The sequence below is a fragment of the Thunnus maccoyii genome, chromosome 23 (genome assembly GCF_910596095.1).
Source record: "Thunnus maccoyii chromosome 23, fThuMac1.1, whole genome shotgun sequence".
NCBI lineage: Eukaryota > Metazoa > Chordata > Actinopteri > Scombriformes > Scombridae > Thunnus > Thunnus maccoyii.
In genome coordinates this window covers 15775715-15794607 of record NC_056555.1, presented here as the reverse complement: position 1 = coordinate 15794607, position 18893 = coordinate 15775715, and the positions used below count along the sequence as shown (strand labels likewise).

Below are 18893 nucleotides of genomic sequence, written 5' to 3'. Positions count from 1 at the left end.
TTTCAGTGTGATCAAGAGGACACTGAATTTTATAGGTCAAAGCCCTTAAAACCAGCAGCAAAAAAAACAACACTATGCTTTTTTCCCCCCTCCATTCAATTTAAAGGAGAAGTTCATTCTGATCTTATAGGGTTGTTTGGACAGTTGCAAACCCAATTATTGTGATTTAATCTCTTAATTAGATTCTTTTTTCTCCTTGTAAATTACCAGGCACTGAGGCGCAGAAGATGGTTAAAACAAATTGTTATTTCATTTGAATGACCTAGACCAATAGGCATTATAATCTCAATTGCATCAGCTCATTTATCAACCAGATCCACACTTGTCAGTACAGCAAAAAGAATGTCCATCTTTAATGTTGAAACATCTTCTGCTTCCTCCAAAGTGGTTCTATTTCACATTGTTCTAATCGGTGTGTGTGTTAAAATATATATGACAGTGTTTATGGTAGAATTATTAATAATTAATTGGTCAGTCAGTCTCCATTAAAACATACCACACAGTCAGCACTATAATATATAGACATTACTGACAACTTGGTTCCATTCATGTAGGTGTTTTATGCAGTAGAACCTAATGAGGACTTTACATAAAGTTAAGATTACTACACCATCTTTGAATAGAGCCTGGCGTGTGGGCTTGCTGCAAGAGGTTTTCTATACAGCAAGGGTAAAAGGTGCTTATTAGCCCATTTGTTTTTTTCCCCCACATGATACATGCACTTATAGCCCTTTCCGTTGATAAAATAATGGGTTAGACTTTCTTTGAGTGCCGTGCATGTTGAGTTTGATGTAATTCAAGTTTTTCAGGCTGCAAGTTGTGCATAATTATAATGTTTAATCTGTGAAAGTCTGTTTGGATATGAGGTAAATATGGACAAGTGTAGTGGATGCAGGAGCAGCAATTATGAGTGGCAGTATTATTTCAATTTATGATTCAGATACTTGATTTACTTGGATTACACTGCAAATTAGCCAATTTAAACTGCTTGAAGTCATCATGCATTATGTATTTTATTACCTTTTACGATGTATCAGCTATTGAGAGTTGACATAGCTGATCGACTGACGGAACAGCTTAAAATCTGCATCACTAGTTTATGCTACAGAGTGTGTGCACTACAGGGTGCATGCGTTAGGATTTTGGTGTGTGCACTAGCAGTGTGCTAGTGGAGCAGACAGGAAGCTATTCTAAGCAGGCCTGGGAGCATGCTGCCTTGTGAGTCAACATGAGTCAGGGCCAGAGAGTTCTTTGGCCCCAGTGTCAAATAAAAGGGACTGGATGGGATACAGAATTCAGATGTCACCCTATTTTAAATATTTGGCTTTGTCATTTTGTCTTTGCTGATTAAATAAATAACCCATTCTCTGCTGAGTATATAATTTATATACATTGCATTATACATATTCATTTAGAATATCAAGGCACATAAATTTGGGAAAGGTGAGGAAATTCAGGAAGATGTTGGTGGATTGAAAACGATAAAGGCAGGTTGACATTTACTGGTGCATCTGACTTAAACCGTGTGGAAATGGATGTAAATAGCCATATTCAGTGACCAGCTGGTGGTATGATTTGTTGTTAGTGGGGTCAACAGAGGCGGAGGAAAATTTTTCATCACAGTATACTGTTGGCATTGAGCCCAGTACTATCAAGGCTTTAGTGTAGAATAGGTGCATGCTAACAGATTTTGCTGCTAATACAGAGACAGACCGAATGGAAGGTGGGTTGTGTGTGTGTGTGTTATTTTTGCCATGCGGAGGACCACTCGAGTGTGTTATTCCCTGTGTGAGACGAACTTAGTTGCCATTTTGGAGGGTGAAAAACATTCCTGTGTTTTCTTAGCAACCAGAGACGATGAAGCCTTACTTTTATGATCTCGTCCAGTATTTGAGGCCGAGGTGTGTGTGTGTGTAGTAAATTATGTCCACTGAGAGCAGCGAACGGGGGACTGACACATACATGAGGAGGAGGTGTTGAGGTTTTTGTGTGCTCGCAAACAGAAATAAAGACACACACACACACACAAAAGCAAGCACATATACAGAGAGTGAAAAAAATGAAGCTATTGACCATTAACTTCACTGCTTTTGTTGAGATTTACAGCCTGAAGAGAAATCATCATCCCAGACGCAGCAACACCGAGGATGCTGTGTTCAGGATCAGTCGTCATTCACTCAGAAACATACATAAAAACAAACAAAAGAGAATATATCTAAAACTGCACAGTTCAAATCCCTTAAATGCTGTGTTTGTGCTGATATGGACTATGTTTAAGCACAATGAGAGGTTGCTGCAGCTGAAGCCAGCTTTAGTTACATACAATTATAAATATTACAAAAGAAAACAGGGTTGAGATGGAAAACAGTGGACCCATCCTTTGACAATACAGTTTCCAAATCCTTTGCATCAAGCCTTTCGAATCTCTAGCCACAGAAGCAGCAATAACTGAACAGTATACTGTAGTAAATACAGGTTACTGAAGTGACTAGAGTGTGAAACCTCCCTCACTTCCTGTGATTTCGTCAGCCAACCAGACACTTGCATCCAGAGTCTATGATAAACAAGAAAGCACACAAAACAAGGGTGTTGATAAGAAAACCTTTGCGTTTATGCTGCATGTACAGATTAAGGGCAGAGAGTTAAAATGAAGCCTTTCATCCTTGATATTCCATGAAACAAGCAGGGCGAGTTTTTTTAGGGTTACAGAAAGGGTTCTGGTGATTTCATCTTTTCTAGGATGAGAATGAGTGTAATGGCCTCCTGCATCGCTAAAGAAAGGAAGCAGAGATAAAAAGACCAAAAGACCAATGTAAGGCAATTAAGCAAGGTGGATAAACAAGAACGACACATTATCTATGATACCCTGATTTAGTATGTCAGAGGAGGACAACGGTAGAGGGAAAAGGGTGCATGTAGAGAGAGAAGTGGGCAACAAAAGGAGAGTGAAAAAGATGGGCAAGACGTGTGTGGGGGGGAAAAAGGAGCAATAAAGACAGGAATATGGAGAATTGAAAAGGTGAACGCGATAGATAAAAAGCCCCTATCTGACACATTAAGGAGAGATCCGTATTCGTTCTGTACAAACCGTAGGAATCGTGAATTTACACCGATGTGGACTTCCAAGATAACAAGCAGTGTGCTAATGTCAAAGACTTGCTGAGAAAATGGGCACCGCTGAGCACAGAATGGCACATGAAAGCAACGTCAAGATGAAAGCTTTGACGAGCTGCGTAGAGCATCCTTGGGTTGAAACGCGGTTTTCATGGGGTGGCGGAATTATTCAGCCGCTGCAGCAAACTGCTGTGTGTGTGTGTGTTTAAGCGTGTGTGTGTGTGTGTGCATTTGGGTCAGCAGTGATTTTTTTTTTTAAAAAGATCAAACAAATCAATAGCCGACCTCTGTTTGCAGTGAACGAGTGAAGCATCGCGGCATTCTAGATAGTTTTTTTTTTTGCCCCAACTGGAGTATTTATTATTTAGCGGGGGGGGGGGTATTTGTCAGGCTGTTTCATTACTTAATCTAAGTGGTATAAAACATGGATTCAACTCCCGGATACTCAAAACAGAGAGGGAGGGGAAATAAGCTTAAAAGCTGTTTTTATGAGGCGGCAGGGTCCAGGCGCTGATCCCAGCCACAAGTTTTAATGGATCCCAAATAAACAGTGTCTCCAAAAGGGCTTGCTTAAAATACAGTCCTTACTTAATAGAAAAGGATGTCGGTTTGCTGGCAGATCTAAAGGCAGCAGTGAGATAATAAAGACTGTTTGTAAACATTTACTTTATTCCTTTTTTTTTCATTCCCCCCTTAATTCTGACCTCAAATAAATCTAGTTGGACTTTTAAATATTTAGTTATTGTCGGATTTCCAGTGGTTTTTGGGTCGAGACCCTTTGTAATAAAACACTTGAAATACGGATGTCTATATGAAAGAGCTTGTACATGAGTGACTGCAGGTGAGCCTGTGCCAGTCTAACTGTGCCACCTCCGCATAAAAAACTGATCAAAGCGTATGTCATCCGAGGAAACAGACAGCAGAGAACATTTAAATCCAGTAGCTGCTTATTAATGTCAGACAACACTAAAACTTTAACTTTGTAAGATCTTCTAAAACTACACCGGGACTACCTAAGAAGTGCGTCATTTAGAAACAGAGGAGGAAATTACAAAATATGAACGTCTAGCTCTAGAGAGGGCTTAAGGCTCCGCTTTGAGAAAAGGATCGGTGAATTTAATTTTCTAACACGATTACAATGGAACCGATCCTCCGGTGTCAGGACGGATCTCGTCATATGAGAAATAATAGTAAGTCTACAGCTACGTCAGGTATAAAGATGTATGCGTCCGGATGGATTTATTTCCTGTGCTTTTATAAAAAAACGGTAGATTCATTGAACGATAATTGTTTTCAGGGCTGTGCGAATCATTTCATCACAAAGAAAATTTCCACAAAAAAGGTGAATCAGAGGCTCTGCGTAGCCTCGAGCTGAGTGTGACCTCGTCGGCCCGGCTGATACACGAGTACCTGCCCGACGGGGGAGCCGATAATTAGACGGCCGGTTATACTGTTCTTCTCCCCTCGACGATATCGCGTCCCTCACTCCCGACTAATTAAACTCAACCAGACACATCAAAGACGTACGTATGCATGCAGGCTTATGTTTGTCCATCAATCATTATTAGTATTATTATTTTGTTGTTGCACTAACTTGACTCCAAACCAAGTTGTGAGCCATAGTTGGGAATGTACTCTAAGAATGTAAACATCAGGGACTGCTGCCACAAGACAGGGACTGGTGCAAGAGTATTGAGAGGGAGTAGACGAGCAAATCAGGGATATGATAAAGGAAAAGAAGAAAATACGGCGAGGGTAGACAAAGAAAGGTGGCTCTGGGTTTATAATTGGTGGGAGAGAGGAGAGGAGAGGAGGAATAGACGAGTCTCAGGGTAGAAGAGACTTGGCAAGCGTACACCCTCCCACTCTGTTGGCAGCAGAGGCACAAACTGTTTGCTCACAGCAGTACATGCATCTATTAGTATTGTTCCAGGAGATAATAACTCAGTGAGAGTGTGTGTGTGTGCGTGTGTGAGAATGTACATGTGTGTCAATTATCTGCGAAAAAAGTGGCAAACGAGTTGCGATGAGGTGGCAGACGAACAATATGGAGCAGCCGTATAAAATCTATGCAGAAGTGAGCCTTTTTTTGTGTCTGTGGGTGTGTCAGACTTTAGTGCTAAATGTCAGCGCTGTAGGAGCACAAGAGGCCGTGGTGCTAATAGCAACAACATCTCCTGACAACTACAGCTACCATGAGTCTTGGCAACAGATGACAGGCAATCAAAACCTTGTCTGTAGTTACTGGATGCCAACAAAATATTGGTTTATCCCGGTCAGAGTTGCGATGTGTTCAAATTTGACTGTTTAGGTAAGGAAATTTAAGCGTTGGGAGTACTGATCCCCTTTCAATCAAGCCTCACTGAACATACATACACAGCAGCAAAACTCTCTCACTTTAAGATAGATGCAAGCTGGCAACGAAAAACATTTTAAGAAACTGCAGTGCCCCAGCCAGCCTTTCTTGGAACTTCCCCTGCATACACCCCTGCACATTCAGAGAGAGATTCAGCCAGCAAAGGGGTTTAAAGGAACTACATTTCTATAGCTGGCCTCAATTGAAGCTATGCTCACGCACACATACACACGGCTCTCTGTCTGTCGCCCACTTCTGCCATTAGCTTTATCTGTCTGAATTCAAAGCTGAGAGCCCAATCCCCGTTGGTTTTTTTGAAAAGATTTTGCCAGGCTTGTTCTTCCCTTTATGCTCCCAACTTTCTTCTGGGAAAACATAGAGAAAAAAAAGAAAAGAAAGGTGGGTTGGGGGGGCTGGGGGGGATCACCGATCGCTGACACAGCCGCTTAGATAGCCCCTCTCTTGTTGGTAAGGGGCATAAAGCAACGGAACGAGAGGAGAGGTAGATGGAAGGAGATGCTGAGATGGGGATAAGGGTGCAGGCGTGAGGATGTTGTGCTGGGGTAAGCTGGCAAAGGATTACTGCTTCAAATCTCTCCTCTTTTTGGACTTCATTTAGCACTTATTTATTCTTATCTTTGAAGCTATATTCCTTCTTATGCCAGGTGTACACACACATACACACACACACACACACACACACACACACGCAGATAAAGGGGGGGTCTTGTGAAAGCGAAGGAAAAGGCGAGAGGAGAAAGAAAAAAGGACGAGACAAGAGGAGATGTCGGGTCTGGGTAGGTGTGCCCTCTACGCAGCAGGGGCCAGACGTTGACAACTCAATAAGCAAGCGAGTAACGGAGGACTGACGTGAAACAGGGAGACACACACACACACACACAGCAGACGAGGTGAAGGGAACAAGTGAAGATGCTCCATGTGCACAGCAGGGAGTGTGTGTTGGTCTGCATCAACCATATGTAAACTCTGCCATCATAGAAAAGGAGTAGAGACAGAGTGGGAGAAAAGACGCAGAGACTGAATGGTGTGTGTGCACGTCCGAATGTGTGTGTGTGTGTTCTAACCCTACAGCCAACACAACGTTGATGCGTAGCAACTGCTGTGCTGTCAAGGGAACCATTAGCACGACTGAGAGGCTGGTATGCTCTGCTCTTGCCTGTGTGCACACACACACACACACGCCTGCCCTCGTGCACAAATGTTAGTGATGATTACTGAGAGAATAATTCCTCAACATAGGTCCAACATGTAAAGTGCCAGATACGAGTTGAGCTACAATTGACACTGAGTGCAAAGCAATGGAAGCAACATCAATAAGCCGCTTTGTTATATCAATGTATTTGATGTTTGAATGGTGTAGGCAGCAAAGAGATGTATGCGAATGTGTCTGTCAAAACTGTCAATATGTTACGCTGTTGTGTCACAGTCATCAACAGAATAGGATCAATCTAAGCATCAATAAGGCATAGAGGCCTAGAGCTGTTTGCTCAGAGGGGCTCATCAGAGATTCAACTAACATATGGTGAAGGACATTTGTTTCTAGTAGCGAGCACTATGTAGGTCAAACTGCAACAGTGAGAATTCAGTGAGGAGTCATTAAAATTCTAATTAAAATTAGTCTTGCATTACATGTCAATAATCAACATTTTATTTCAACCGTGTTTTACGCAGAAATTGCTTAAAAATGTTATCAGTGAAAGACGGAATTTATTTGCTCATGACGAATATGAACAGACTGTTAATTCTGCATCTGATGCCATTTTTGTTACAGTGTCAAACAGCGTTCATGTTTAGATAACAAACACCTAGCGGCCAGCAGCTCAGAAGGCGACACAGCGGGGTGGGGTGGGGGGTGGAGAGGGGGGGGTTCGGGTATGTGTGTGTGTGTGTGAGAGAGAGTGTGCATGCAACTGTGTGTAAGAGTATTTTCCTTGTGGGTCAGGCTCAAAGTACTGAAAGTAACATGCACACACAAAAAAATCACTAAGGGGGGGTGCGAGTCGGGGGTAATAAAAGACAACTGTGACAACACAAAAGGGACAATAGAAGCGTGTGTGCATTTGCGAGTAGTAACGTTCCTTTAGTGAAGATCATGAAAACGCCAGTCAAGTGAGACAAGACAACAATAACAGCATATTTAGAAATAAGAAAAGAAAAAAAAAAAAAACATGAAGCTACCTCATGTGGAAGAACAAAAGATGAAGGAGAATCAGGTGACCAAAGGCGGCTTAACAAGAAGACGAGGAGATTAAAAACTCTAGTCAAAGCAGAAGTATTCTCCAACTTTTTATCTATAAATGTTTCATGTTGGAAAATTCAGTGTAACTAATTTTTTTGGCCACATTTTCCATCTCATTTATTAACCACTACACATTCATTTGCTTATAAAGTAAACTTGTAAGTGATTAACACAGGCTTTCATATAAACCCCATTGGTGATAGAAAGCCAGAACAAGACTAGAATTGGTCCAACTGTCATCCAACTATTGAGCTACTGACTGTGCCCTACTAGACTGGCCTCATTCAATAACATAATTGATACGCCACAGCGACTCCCAACTCTGAATTTGACATATAAATTCTTTGTCCCCCACCCCCACCCCTTTCTTTTTGACAGCTCTCTTCCTCTTTTTGTCATCTCTAGCCATCACCAGCTGGACTGTGTTGACTGATGGAATAAAAGTGAGAGAATGAAACATAACTGCGCACAAAACTATTTTTTTTTTTTATTAGTCGAGAAGGAAAACAATAACAGCCAAAAGAAGAACAGCAGTCAAACAATAAGACAGGTAAAGACATGTCTATTGACACAGCCGCTGGCAAACTGGCTGGCTGCCTCCAGAATTCACAGTCAGACCGAAATTCAATAAATAGTTTGGCTCTTTCCTTTTTAAGTGAGAGGGACCGGAGTATAACCGGGGGGAAATGCAAACAAAAGGCAAATAAAGACGCGGCGGAGACAATGGAAGCCTGTTTTTTCCTGCTGCGTCAATCACCCCTGAAACATATTCAGTATTCTGGCCTCAGGTTCAATAATAATTTCAGAAATTTGTTTGGCGAGGAATGCAAGCATACGACGCCCCGCATCCTATATCTTCATTTTGCTTTCTCACCATCGCTCACTTTTACGGCTTTTTCCAGTTGGCAAAAAAAGATAATACAACTAATATCAAGACAAAAGGGCAAGAAACAAAAAGATTTAAAAATTTGTTGAATACATTGAGTACATAATATACTGTGAGACAGTGCAGTGTGAGTGTGCGAGAGCATTATACTATTGCCCTCATTGATGTAGAGGAGTACTGCAGTGCCCTTCATGTAGAGGAAAAGGCTAAGAGGATTCAGCTGGTCCCCGAGCACAGTGTGTGCCTGTGTCTTTGCACTATTTGCAGGGTATGCTTATCAGAGTGGACGGTGAAGTTGCAATTCCATCTCTCTCTCACACACACGCACACACACACACACACACGCTAAGCACAAGGTCGCCCTCGTAAACGAGTTGGGGCGATAAAGCGTTGAGCAGGTTTCTCCCTTCTTCTCATCTCTCCATCTCTATTCAGGGCCATCTATCTCTCAGTCGCCGTAATGGTGTGAATGTGTTTATGTGGGTCGCTCTGTTCACCTTCAGGCTATAATTCACGATTTTCAAGGAACAAAGCAATCCAGCTGTGACACTGATACACAAAAACAGGCTGAGCAGTACTTTAGTCCCAAACTGCTGCAAAACCAGAAGCTGAACTCTTCCTGTGACACCAATTAGTCTGAAGAAATGCAGACAGGCTGTTGCAGGGAACCGAATGTATGTTCAGTTCTCAGCAGAAACTACGGTTTATAACATTATGCTCACCGGGGTGCATTTCAAGGTCAAACTTTAAATTACAAGTTTTATCTCGATGGAAATTACAAACTAGTACAGTTTGCTGGTTATCTTGCCGCTGCTGCCTTATTTCACCGAGCAGGCTAAATCCTCTAGCAGAGAAACCTGCACTATTGTTGTATTTGTGACACGTGGTCAGGATAAAGGACTTAAAACTGGACGGATGGATAAATGGATCATGAAGCAAAGGTGTGTAACCCTCAACAATTCAAACATAAAAGAATATCAGACTAAAAAGGTACAAACAAGGGCTCATGTGATTATGTCATTTTTTGGGGGGATATTTTTTTCCAAATATTTGCAATTAAGGATTTATTTTGATGTATTTACTCAATCAAAGTTGTTAAAAACATCACGTGGGTCATATTCTATACTCAAACACTGAAACATACTTGTGTGTAACCAGTATTGATAACGTTATCAGGAGAATAAGGTATAAGCCATATGGTAGAAAGCATATATCTCTAAACATAATCTGATGAACATAGTCCAAACTGGTTATGCTGTTCAGCTAGATTTATGAATGAATGGGGACAGATCCTGTCTGTGGCTATAAAGCAGCAGTAATTTGGATATGAGTCTTCCTTCTGCACTCGTGGTTTGTTTAACTACAGTATGTGGTGGGAAAAAAGAACCCGGGGGGCAGTTCACCGTCCCCACCGTCTGTCTAGCTGACCAGGAAACCACACCATGCATTATTCATTATGTGTACTCATTCTCTCTCTCTCTCTCTCTCTGTCTGTCTCTCTCTCACACACACACACACATTTTGCATGCCTCTGACAAAGTATGAGAAAGAAAGACAAGTAAAAAAAAAAAAAAATGCATAAAACAAAGACAGCCAACTAAATGTCGGCAAAAAAAGGCCAATATAAACAACGGAATGAAGAAAGTGTGTGAGAGAGAGGAAGAGACATTGTCAAAGACTGTGAGATTCAGTGCAGTGTAATCGGCCTCATGCCAAAATAATTCAAGCGTGATCGGAAATCAATGTGAGAGCATGGAAGCTGTGGAGAAATCCAATGCTGTCCTGCGGCCCTGAAAGGCAAAATAAGACGTATAAAAGAGGCTCAAATGCATGAAGGATGCATTCTGCGTGCCTGTATGTGTGTGAAGAATGCTAAATGAATAGATGTGAGTTGCACTGACCACAGATGTACAGAGACAGAAAGATGAAAAGAAAGACAACGAGATAACACTTCAATTATCCAATTGCCGTACTGTTACCTATTTATACGCGCGGTAATGGTAAAATAAGAATTACCACATACGTACACACAGAACAGACATCAAAATCCTCTTGACATTACAAAGGTATGGGGTTTATTAGCATTTAATTAAAATGCTCACCAAGAACCGCTATTAAAAAGGTCCAACGTGTAGAATTTAGTTGCATCAAGTGGAACGGACTTGGCAGAAATGGAATATAATATTCATAAGTATGTTTTTATTGGTGTATAATCACCTGAAAATAAGAGTCATTGTGTTTTCATTACCTTACGAAGAGCCCTTTAAATCTAAAAAGTGAGTGGGTCCCCTTCCATGGAGGCTGCCATGATGTACCGCCATGTTTCTACAGTAGCCCAGAACAGACAAACCAAACACTAGTTCTAGAGAGGGCTAGGAGGGGTATTCATCTGGTGTCAATCTGCAACCTCACCAGTAGATGCCACTAAATCTTACACACTGCTTCTTTAACGCAGAGAGCTCTAAGACCTGTAGGAGTATAGCACCCCAATAGCGAGACATCTGTGTTGCCACACCGGCACGGTGACTCATCAACGCTCAACAACACAACTTCCTGCAGGTTTGACGACATGCTATGCCAAACCTCACCCGAGGCAGCATGGTGCACACGGTGTTCATGTCACAAGGTGTGGTAGGTGAGTTCAGGGGGACCTGTTTTTAGGCATGTCTGGGCAGAGTTTAGGACGCCATGCAAAGGGGAGCAACATGCGCACCACATGACACCGAAAACTGGCACTGCACAGAAACAGAGGTAAGTGTGTGTGTATGTGTTTGTATTAGGACTATGGTAAGTATGTTGCTAATCCAATTTTATTTTCCTTTTGTTTTTTGCCTGATCAACATCTTAATAGTTTATAAATTCAGCGAAAATTTAGACGAAATGAAGCATTTCTAAATTGAAAAGAAGAAGAAATAGCAGTTGAAATAATCAATCAAACTATAAAATAGCACTATGGCTCAACCATGGCTGCACTTGAGTTGAAAACACAAGTACATAAGATACATTTTGTTTCTGAAAAAGAATCTTAGAAACATTGTTTTGTTTTCCTGGGTCAAATGTCAGTGAAACAGTGGGCTTAAAGGCAAAGTGAAAAAGATGTAAATGTAAAGATCTGACTTATTGCAACCGAGGGTCTCATCATTTATGTGCATGTTTTTCTATATGTGCCGATAAATGAGTGAGAGAATGAAAATTAAGAGTATTTCTGTATCTGAGATAGGGAGAGAAAGAGTAGTGAGTAGGCAGTCAGGGCAGTACAGTAGATGAGAGACCACCCAGACTGAATGAGGTCAATACGACTGACAGTATACGTAGGTGGAACAGTACACCGCATATTACTGTCCACTTAGCCTGCTCTCGTCCCTGCTCAATCAAACACTCCATCTCTGCTTCACCCTCTTTTCTTATTCTTGCTTCTGCTCCCTCCTGGTGATCAGTCATACAACCGGAAATATATACATTCCAAGCTATTCTAATCAAGGGCTTCTTCTGTGCTGATTAATACAAAAATTTAAAGAAGTTAGAGTAGATTAATCCAAACTATATACTCTAAAGAAAAATAAAAAAATAAGTAGATGTGACTGGTAACTGTACAATGTGTAAACCAGCTGAAGCTGATCTTTAAAGGATGGCTTGTAACTTTGAAGAATGATGCGCCTTACTTTGACGCCAGCATCACACTGTCATCATAGACATCAGATTTCTTTGTTTGGAATGACACTCATTAAATGTGCATTACTGTGATGAGGCATTGGGAATATTGTTTCACTGACTTATGTCTTTTGTTAAACAAAACTACACCACCAATTATTTCCCGTCTCTAACTGACTCATCCTAGATAAACACGTCAATGCAGTAGAATTCTTCTGTTCGCCTCCCTCCTGGTTAGGCTGTGCTTTTGAAGTTGCCACCCAAAAGCATAAAGAAAAATCAACACAGAGGCTCAGTGACTGAGATAGTGAATGGATGTTTTTTCTCAATGGAAAGTGGGAGGTGAGAAAAAATTAAAATGGAAGACATCAAAAAAGCAAAGGGAAATGTCTGGGGAGTGGTGTTTACCAATGTGTTTTCTTTTTTCCTCAGAATTCTGTGCTGCTGTTTCAGCTCCACACTGGGAACGGGAGCGGTGTCTGTCAGAGATTAACACTACACACAGAGAGAAGCAAACAGACAGGAAGAGAAGAGAGAGAGAGAGAGAAAGGGGGAACGGATAAAGGAAGACAGAGCAGATAAACACAAAAGTGATTTTTTGAAAAATGGGAGTCTGAAAGTTAAAGGAATCTTTAAAAAAAGCAAAAGAGAATCACAGGAGACGGAGAGAGGACAGGGTGCTGCTGGTGCTGGTGGTGGTGGAGGGCTTATAAATACAGGAGACAGAAACCAGGGCCTTTCCCCTCACTGTGTGCCACATTAATTATGCGTGTCTGCATCGGGAGAAATTAAGATGTGGCTGTGTGGCAGTTTAGGGAAAGAAACTGAGAAAGCAGGGGATAAGGAGAAATGGCAGGCAGGGAGGGAGGGAGAGAGCCAGGAGCAAATGTCAGTCAGATGCAAGACTGGACACCAGAGAATAGGAGGGAGGTGAGAGTGAGGGACAAATGAGTGGGGGGAAAAAAGAAAAGCAGAGAAAGAAAAGGCTATTAGAGAGAGACCCGAACAGCGGCGCAAAAGCAAGAGAAAAGCGTAATCACGCTCGCACCCAAACTCAATTTCAAAAGGAGACAAGAAAGAGAGAGAAAAGCTAATTACAGAGTAAAAAAGTCATAATACGGACCATTGAGCCAACATGTCATCAGATCAACAAAGCCCTAGAAAACTCAATGGCAGTGGAGCTGAGTAAGTGAGAAAAATATTTTATGATTGCAAATAAATACGCCACCAAAACCCAAATCAAAATGTTATTCACGTGAGGCCATCTTCTGAACATCTTAAAAAGCTCCTGCAATCAAATGCTATTCAGAGATGAATAAACAGCAGAAACCTTATGCTAATGAAATCAAATTATCCATATTCATGTCTGAGTGTGACACACCTTAATAACCTGTTTCGGGTGCTATCGCTTTGATCTGCGGGAATAGGAGAGATGGATCAATGGCACGGACCAGTTCCTCCTCTCCGTCCTTCATTATATCTTTTATTCAGCTGCAACTTATTCGGCTCTCGTTAGTGCTCCTGCACTTCCTCTCACCTCTTCTCTCTAGCTTTCTCTCAAGTGACTGTATCCTGCTTCAGTGTCTGGCATTGTATAACATTACACGATCATTTGACTCTTTTCCAGCTAGATGTGTATGTGTGTGTGTGTGTGTTACTGAGATGTCACTTTTTTTTCCCCATGCCGTGTTCCAATTTGCTCAGTGAAGTCTTAACAAAGCTGGTGAACCAGAAGAATGACACCTACCGATTTTCAACTTGCAACTTTCTTCTGGGTAATAATTTAGCCTTTTTTTTGGAGGGGAGGGGGTGACAGCTCTCAAGCTATGTGTGATTGCTTAACTGAGTTATTATCTACTTGAATGTGCCCCTTTGACTGTGTGTATGTGTTCATATTAGCCCGTAACATCAGGTCAGTGCAGCTAGCCAACCAGCCCCCATTCTGGGCTCATTATATGGCTCGGTCCTGTCTGCTCACTCCCACCTACCTGTGAAAAACTTGCTGACACCACCAATGACTGGCAAGGGAGAAAATGTGTGAGAGAGTGTGTGCGTCAGAGTGTGTATGGATGGAAAAGGTTATAGGCATGATAACACATGCTTAATTTAATCTGTGCACGTACAAGAAAGACTAACGGGAGCGTAGCAGAGCATTTGTGCAGTCCTTATAAATATGATTAATTATGCATTTGTGTGTATATACGCGTCTGTAAAAATAATAAAAATTCATATCAATATGTACCTGCTACAGCACCTCTGCAATGACTCATGGGAGAGGGTTTGCATCCCTGTCAATCAAAATCCCCTGTTGCTTGGATGAAGGTTTTCTTGATCCAAGTGGTATTACTGGCTCACCACTCACACACATACGCACACTTATACTAGTCCACCTCCAACATTGGCCAAGGCTACATCTTTTCATCATTTCCATGACAATTAAACACCAGAGGACAGTGGAGTCGGCCACCCTACGCAAAAAAAAGCCCTTTAAAACGGAGATAGGAATGGAGAGGGGGAGTAAAAGAGAGGGAGTGTGTGGCCTGGATAAGTGGTGGCAGGATTATAGCTAGTTCCATCATGGCTTTGGTCCATTCACCGCTTCCTATAAAAACCTATTAGCATGTGAATGAACAGGCACACAATGGACGGAGTTTTCTAAAGCCCAGGAGCACTGATCCATTATCAGGTGAGCTTTCCATAAACTGGGAGTACATAGAGAGAGAATGTCTGTGTGTGTGTGTGTGTTTTGGGTGTAGTCTACTTGATTGTGGCCACTTTTGTTTGGCTTTTTATTGAGATTTCAGAGTTTTCAAGGTACAAGTACAGCGCTGTAGATGCTTTAATAAAGCACATGGGAGTAAACAATTTAATCGGCTTATTAAAATCAGTGGCCCAATCTTTAAATATGTCCAGACAACTTAAAAATGTGTTTTTTTCATTAAAAAACAAATTCCAGACAGCAAAGTGAATAAGGTCCAGTGTCTTAATGTTGCTCAACTAAATGGGCTTGGATCTTGGAAATGCGGCAATCACACCAAACAAGAGCAGACTTCTTGTTGAGTTTGCACCAAAGTAGTCTGTGATAAAGTGTTAATAAAAGTATCACAGAAATTCTTCCCACATCTCTGAACCAAAATGATCTTGTGCACAAGGCAGACTAAACTTGGACTGTAAGTGTGAAAGTAAAATGTAGAATTTCAGGTGTACTGGAAATATTGGAAATGATGAGACCGGGGCAAAAAATGAACTGCTATATTGCTTACCTCCCTTTGCAGCACCAGCTCTTTGGTGAACAGCATGGCCTCGTCACTGAAGGGTTCAGCCACCTGCATCCCCCCAGGCAAATTCCTGGAACTGCGTGGACATTCAATACCTAGCCAAAGAAAACAAAATTGCAAGAGTTAGCATGGCAGCAAATCAAAAGCACAGCAAGATAGTTTTACCATAATTTGGCTTAATAAGTCAGACAAGACCAGAACACATCACTGTGCCTATTTGCTAAGAAAAACTGCAGAAAACCCTTCACAAGTCAATGAATACACTTATATCCGCAATTTTCTGGACCTCTGATGCTCCCAACAACTGATGCCACATCAGACATCTTTTTCATCCCTCTTAACAGGTCAAGGTCATAATCTTTTAGTCACACTATTTCACAAAGGCATGTCAGTGGCATGATACGGATTAGCCAACAACACTACCATCAGCACTAAGTGGATAATTGGTCATCAAGAGGTCAATCCTGAGTGCACAAAGTGCTGCTGTATAACCCATTTCCACTGAATACCAGTCTCTAGTATGTGTTTCTTTGGGACCCTTTGACATCAACTTTGGTAGATTTTTAGAGGCTTTCTTGTAGAGTTCCGGTAGGAATGGATAAGCTTCAGGGTAGAGGGTGTTGGGGAACTGTATAATTTCAACATGTTCTCCCTATTTAAAAATATATTGTGATAAAAGGGAGGTATATATGTATAACAGAGAATATCAGTGTTTGAAGGTGAGCCTGACTGGGCTGTAAGGTAGTGAGAGAACATATTTATCTTACCCTTAAAGTAAGTTTAAGTTCTGTGCAAAGTCTTCATACACACATCATAAATTTTGCATGTCCAGATTTTATTGGATGAGCGTACCTTGCTTTAACTGAAGCTCAATCTTTGTTTCTTATACCCCCTAGGACTTCATGCATTGTGTGCTACAATGAACAAGAACTAGCTGAGAGAAAGGCATGCCTGTAAATGTTAAATATTTAACACACACAAACAGGAGCTACAGTACACATTTATCTACTGAGTTCCCATTCACTCTAAATTCTTGAATTAATTAGCAAGGAAGTCTTTACCACTACAAATTCACACTAGCAAGCAGATTGGTGGTGTATTGATTTATGCAGAGTAACCTAATGATGGTTTCGGTCGGGGGTTAAACCCTCCAGCATTGTACTAATAAAGCAACAGCTCTCTCCTACAGTCTTTCTTTCCTCTTCGACTCAATGTTTAACTTTTGATGTGCTTCACTGACTTTGCAGATATATGCATATATTGCCTCAGGATGGACTCACAAATACATGAAAAAGAAGTAAAATCAGATGTGTTAGGGCATCCTGGTGACTCAGTGGTTGGCATGGCCACCTGATAATCCTGTCTTTCAATCTCACTTCTTGTCTTTTCAAGTTTTGCATGTTCACCCCATGTTCCCCTGGGTTTCCTGAGATATATATGGCGATACATCCATACAAAGAATGTTTCCCAGACTTTATGCTCAGGGAAATGCTACTGAGCTCTAACTCCAATGAAACATAATGATGGAAAATAGTTCTTAGGATACATCTATGTGCTTGGTAATGTCAAAGAAAGTTTGAGTTGGTGTGTTTCTTTGATTAGACATGATATTACATGCTGTGCAGAGCCTTAAATGTTTCAAGGTTTTCCCCCCAATGAGAATACACATTTTTCAATGGTAGTTACATCTTAAAACGTGTCAATACAGACGATCTGGGACACTGTGTACCTGGTGTGTCTAAACCCTGGCTGCTGCTCTCTCTGTAAGTGCTACCAGAGGAAATCTCTTAAGATCTGCTCTCCGAGACACATTTGAATTATAATTCTGCTTTAAAGAATTCCAAATGAAAAGTTTCATGTAGGGTTTCTGTCCCTGACCCATTTCAAATACATAACTGGTAATAAAATTGAATAGTTTCATAAGCGAAAGGGCTGAATGAAAGATTTCCTTTCAACTTTTCACAGAAAGGTTTAATATCCTATCCTATTATGCTATCGTCCCACCCAATCAACGGAATACACCATAGCACACAACCTCCACACCAACCCATCTCACCTGGACAAGAAAGGGAGCTATGTAAGATTACTGCTCATTGACTACAGTTTGTCATTCAACACCACAGACTCATCACAAAGCTCAAGGACCTGGGATTTAACACCTCACTGTGCATATGGATGCTTGACTGCCTGATGGGCAGACCCCAAGTGGTGAGGATAGGTGGACACACCTCTTCTACCCTCACCCTTAACACCGGAGCACCCCAGGACTGCGTTTTGCATCCTCTGCTGTGTAGCCGCTGTCGACTCCAACATCATTGTCAGGTTTGCTGACGACACAGCTGTGGTGGGCCTGATCACAGATAACAATGAACCTACACCTGAACGCCAGCAAGACTAAGGAACTGATAGTGGACTTTGGGAAGAAGCAGGGAACAAACTACACCCTCCTTAATAACAATGGGTCCTCAGTGGAGAGGGTGGACAGTTTCAAGTACACATCACTGAGTGCCTGACCTGGGGGCTGCATACTGACTCGGTGGTGAGAAAGTCATGGCAGAAACTGTTTCACCTCAGATACTTGAAGAAATTCCAGGTATCCTCTCAAATACTTAGGAATTTCCACTCCTGCACCACCGAGAGCATCCTGACAGGAAACATCACTGCCTGGTACGGAAACATCACCGCAGGACCGCAAAGAGTGGTTAGTTCGGCTGAATATACGATAGGCAGTGCTCTAACCTGCCTGAAAGATATTTACATCAGGCACTACAATAATAAGGCTAGGAATCATTAAGGATCCCAAACACCTGGATAATGGCCTTTTCTCCCTGCTGTGGTCGGGAAGAAGGTACCTGATACACCAGGCCAGTGCTGAGAGGCTAAGGAAGAGCTTCTACCCTCAGGCCACTGGGATCCTAAATGATTTGATATTTTGTATTTATTACTAATTATTACTTGTCTATTTTTATTGCACAATTTGAAGGAACTGATGGGATTGCATTTCACTGTGATTGTGCCTGAATGCTTGCATGTGACAAATAAACTTTATTGATTGATACTGTAATTTTCAGACTTTTTTTCTTTCACTTATTTTCTGGGCTTTAAATGTTTTGTCCTCTCTTAGTTTGTTCAAGAGCATGTCAAACCTTGTCAGGGCCAACCTTACAGGCAAGCACTACTTTCATTTCATGGTTTTACAAGGAAGCAAGTAGCTTTTATAGCTTTTTTTGGGTAGTACTTTCTGTTCCCTCCAGAAACCTTGGCCCACGTCTGTCCCATTTGTGAGAACAGGACCAGGATACATCAGCTTATTTGCACCGGCAGAGAGTGGAAAATGACCCAGGAAAG

At 41.6% G+C, this 18893-nt stretch overlaps 1 protein-coding gene across 2 annotated transcripts in view; it reads right to left on the bottom strand.

Annotated features, from left to right (window-relative positions):
- Positions 1–18893, bottom strand: part of snd1 (staphylococcal nuclease and tudor domain containing 1) — a 179868-nt gene that overhangs the window by 102661 nt on the left and 58314 nt on the right. For both annotated transcript variants that reach the window (XM_042404023.1, XM_042404022.1), the window contains exon 17: positions 15531–15640. In XM_042404023.1, coding sequence (XP_042259957.1) covers positions 15531–15640 — 110 coding nt within the window. The remainder of the gene's footprint in view (positions 1–15530; positions 15641–18893) is intronic.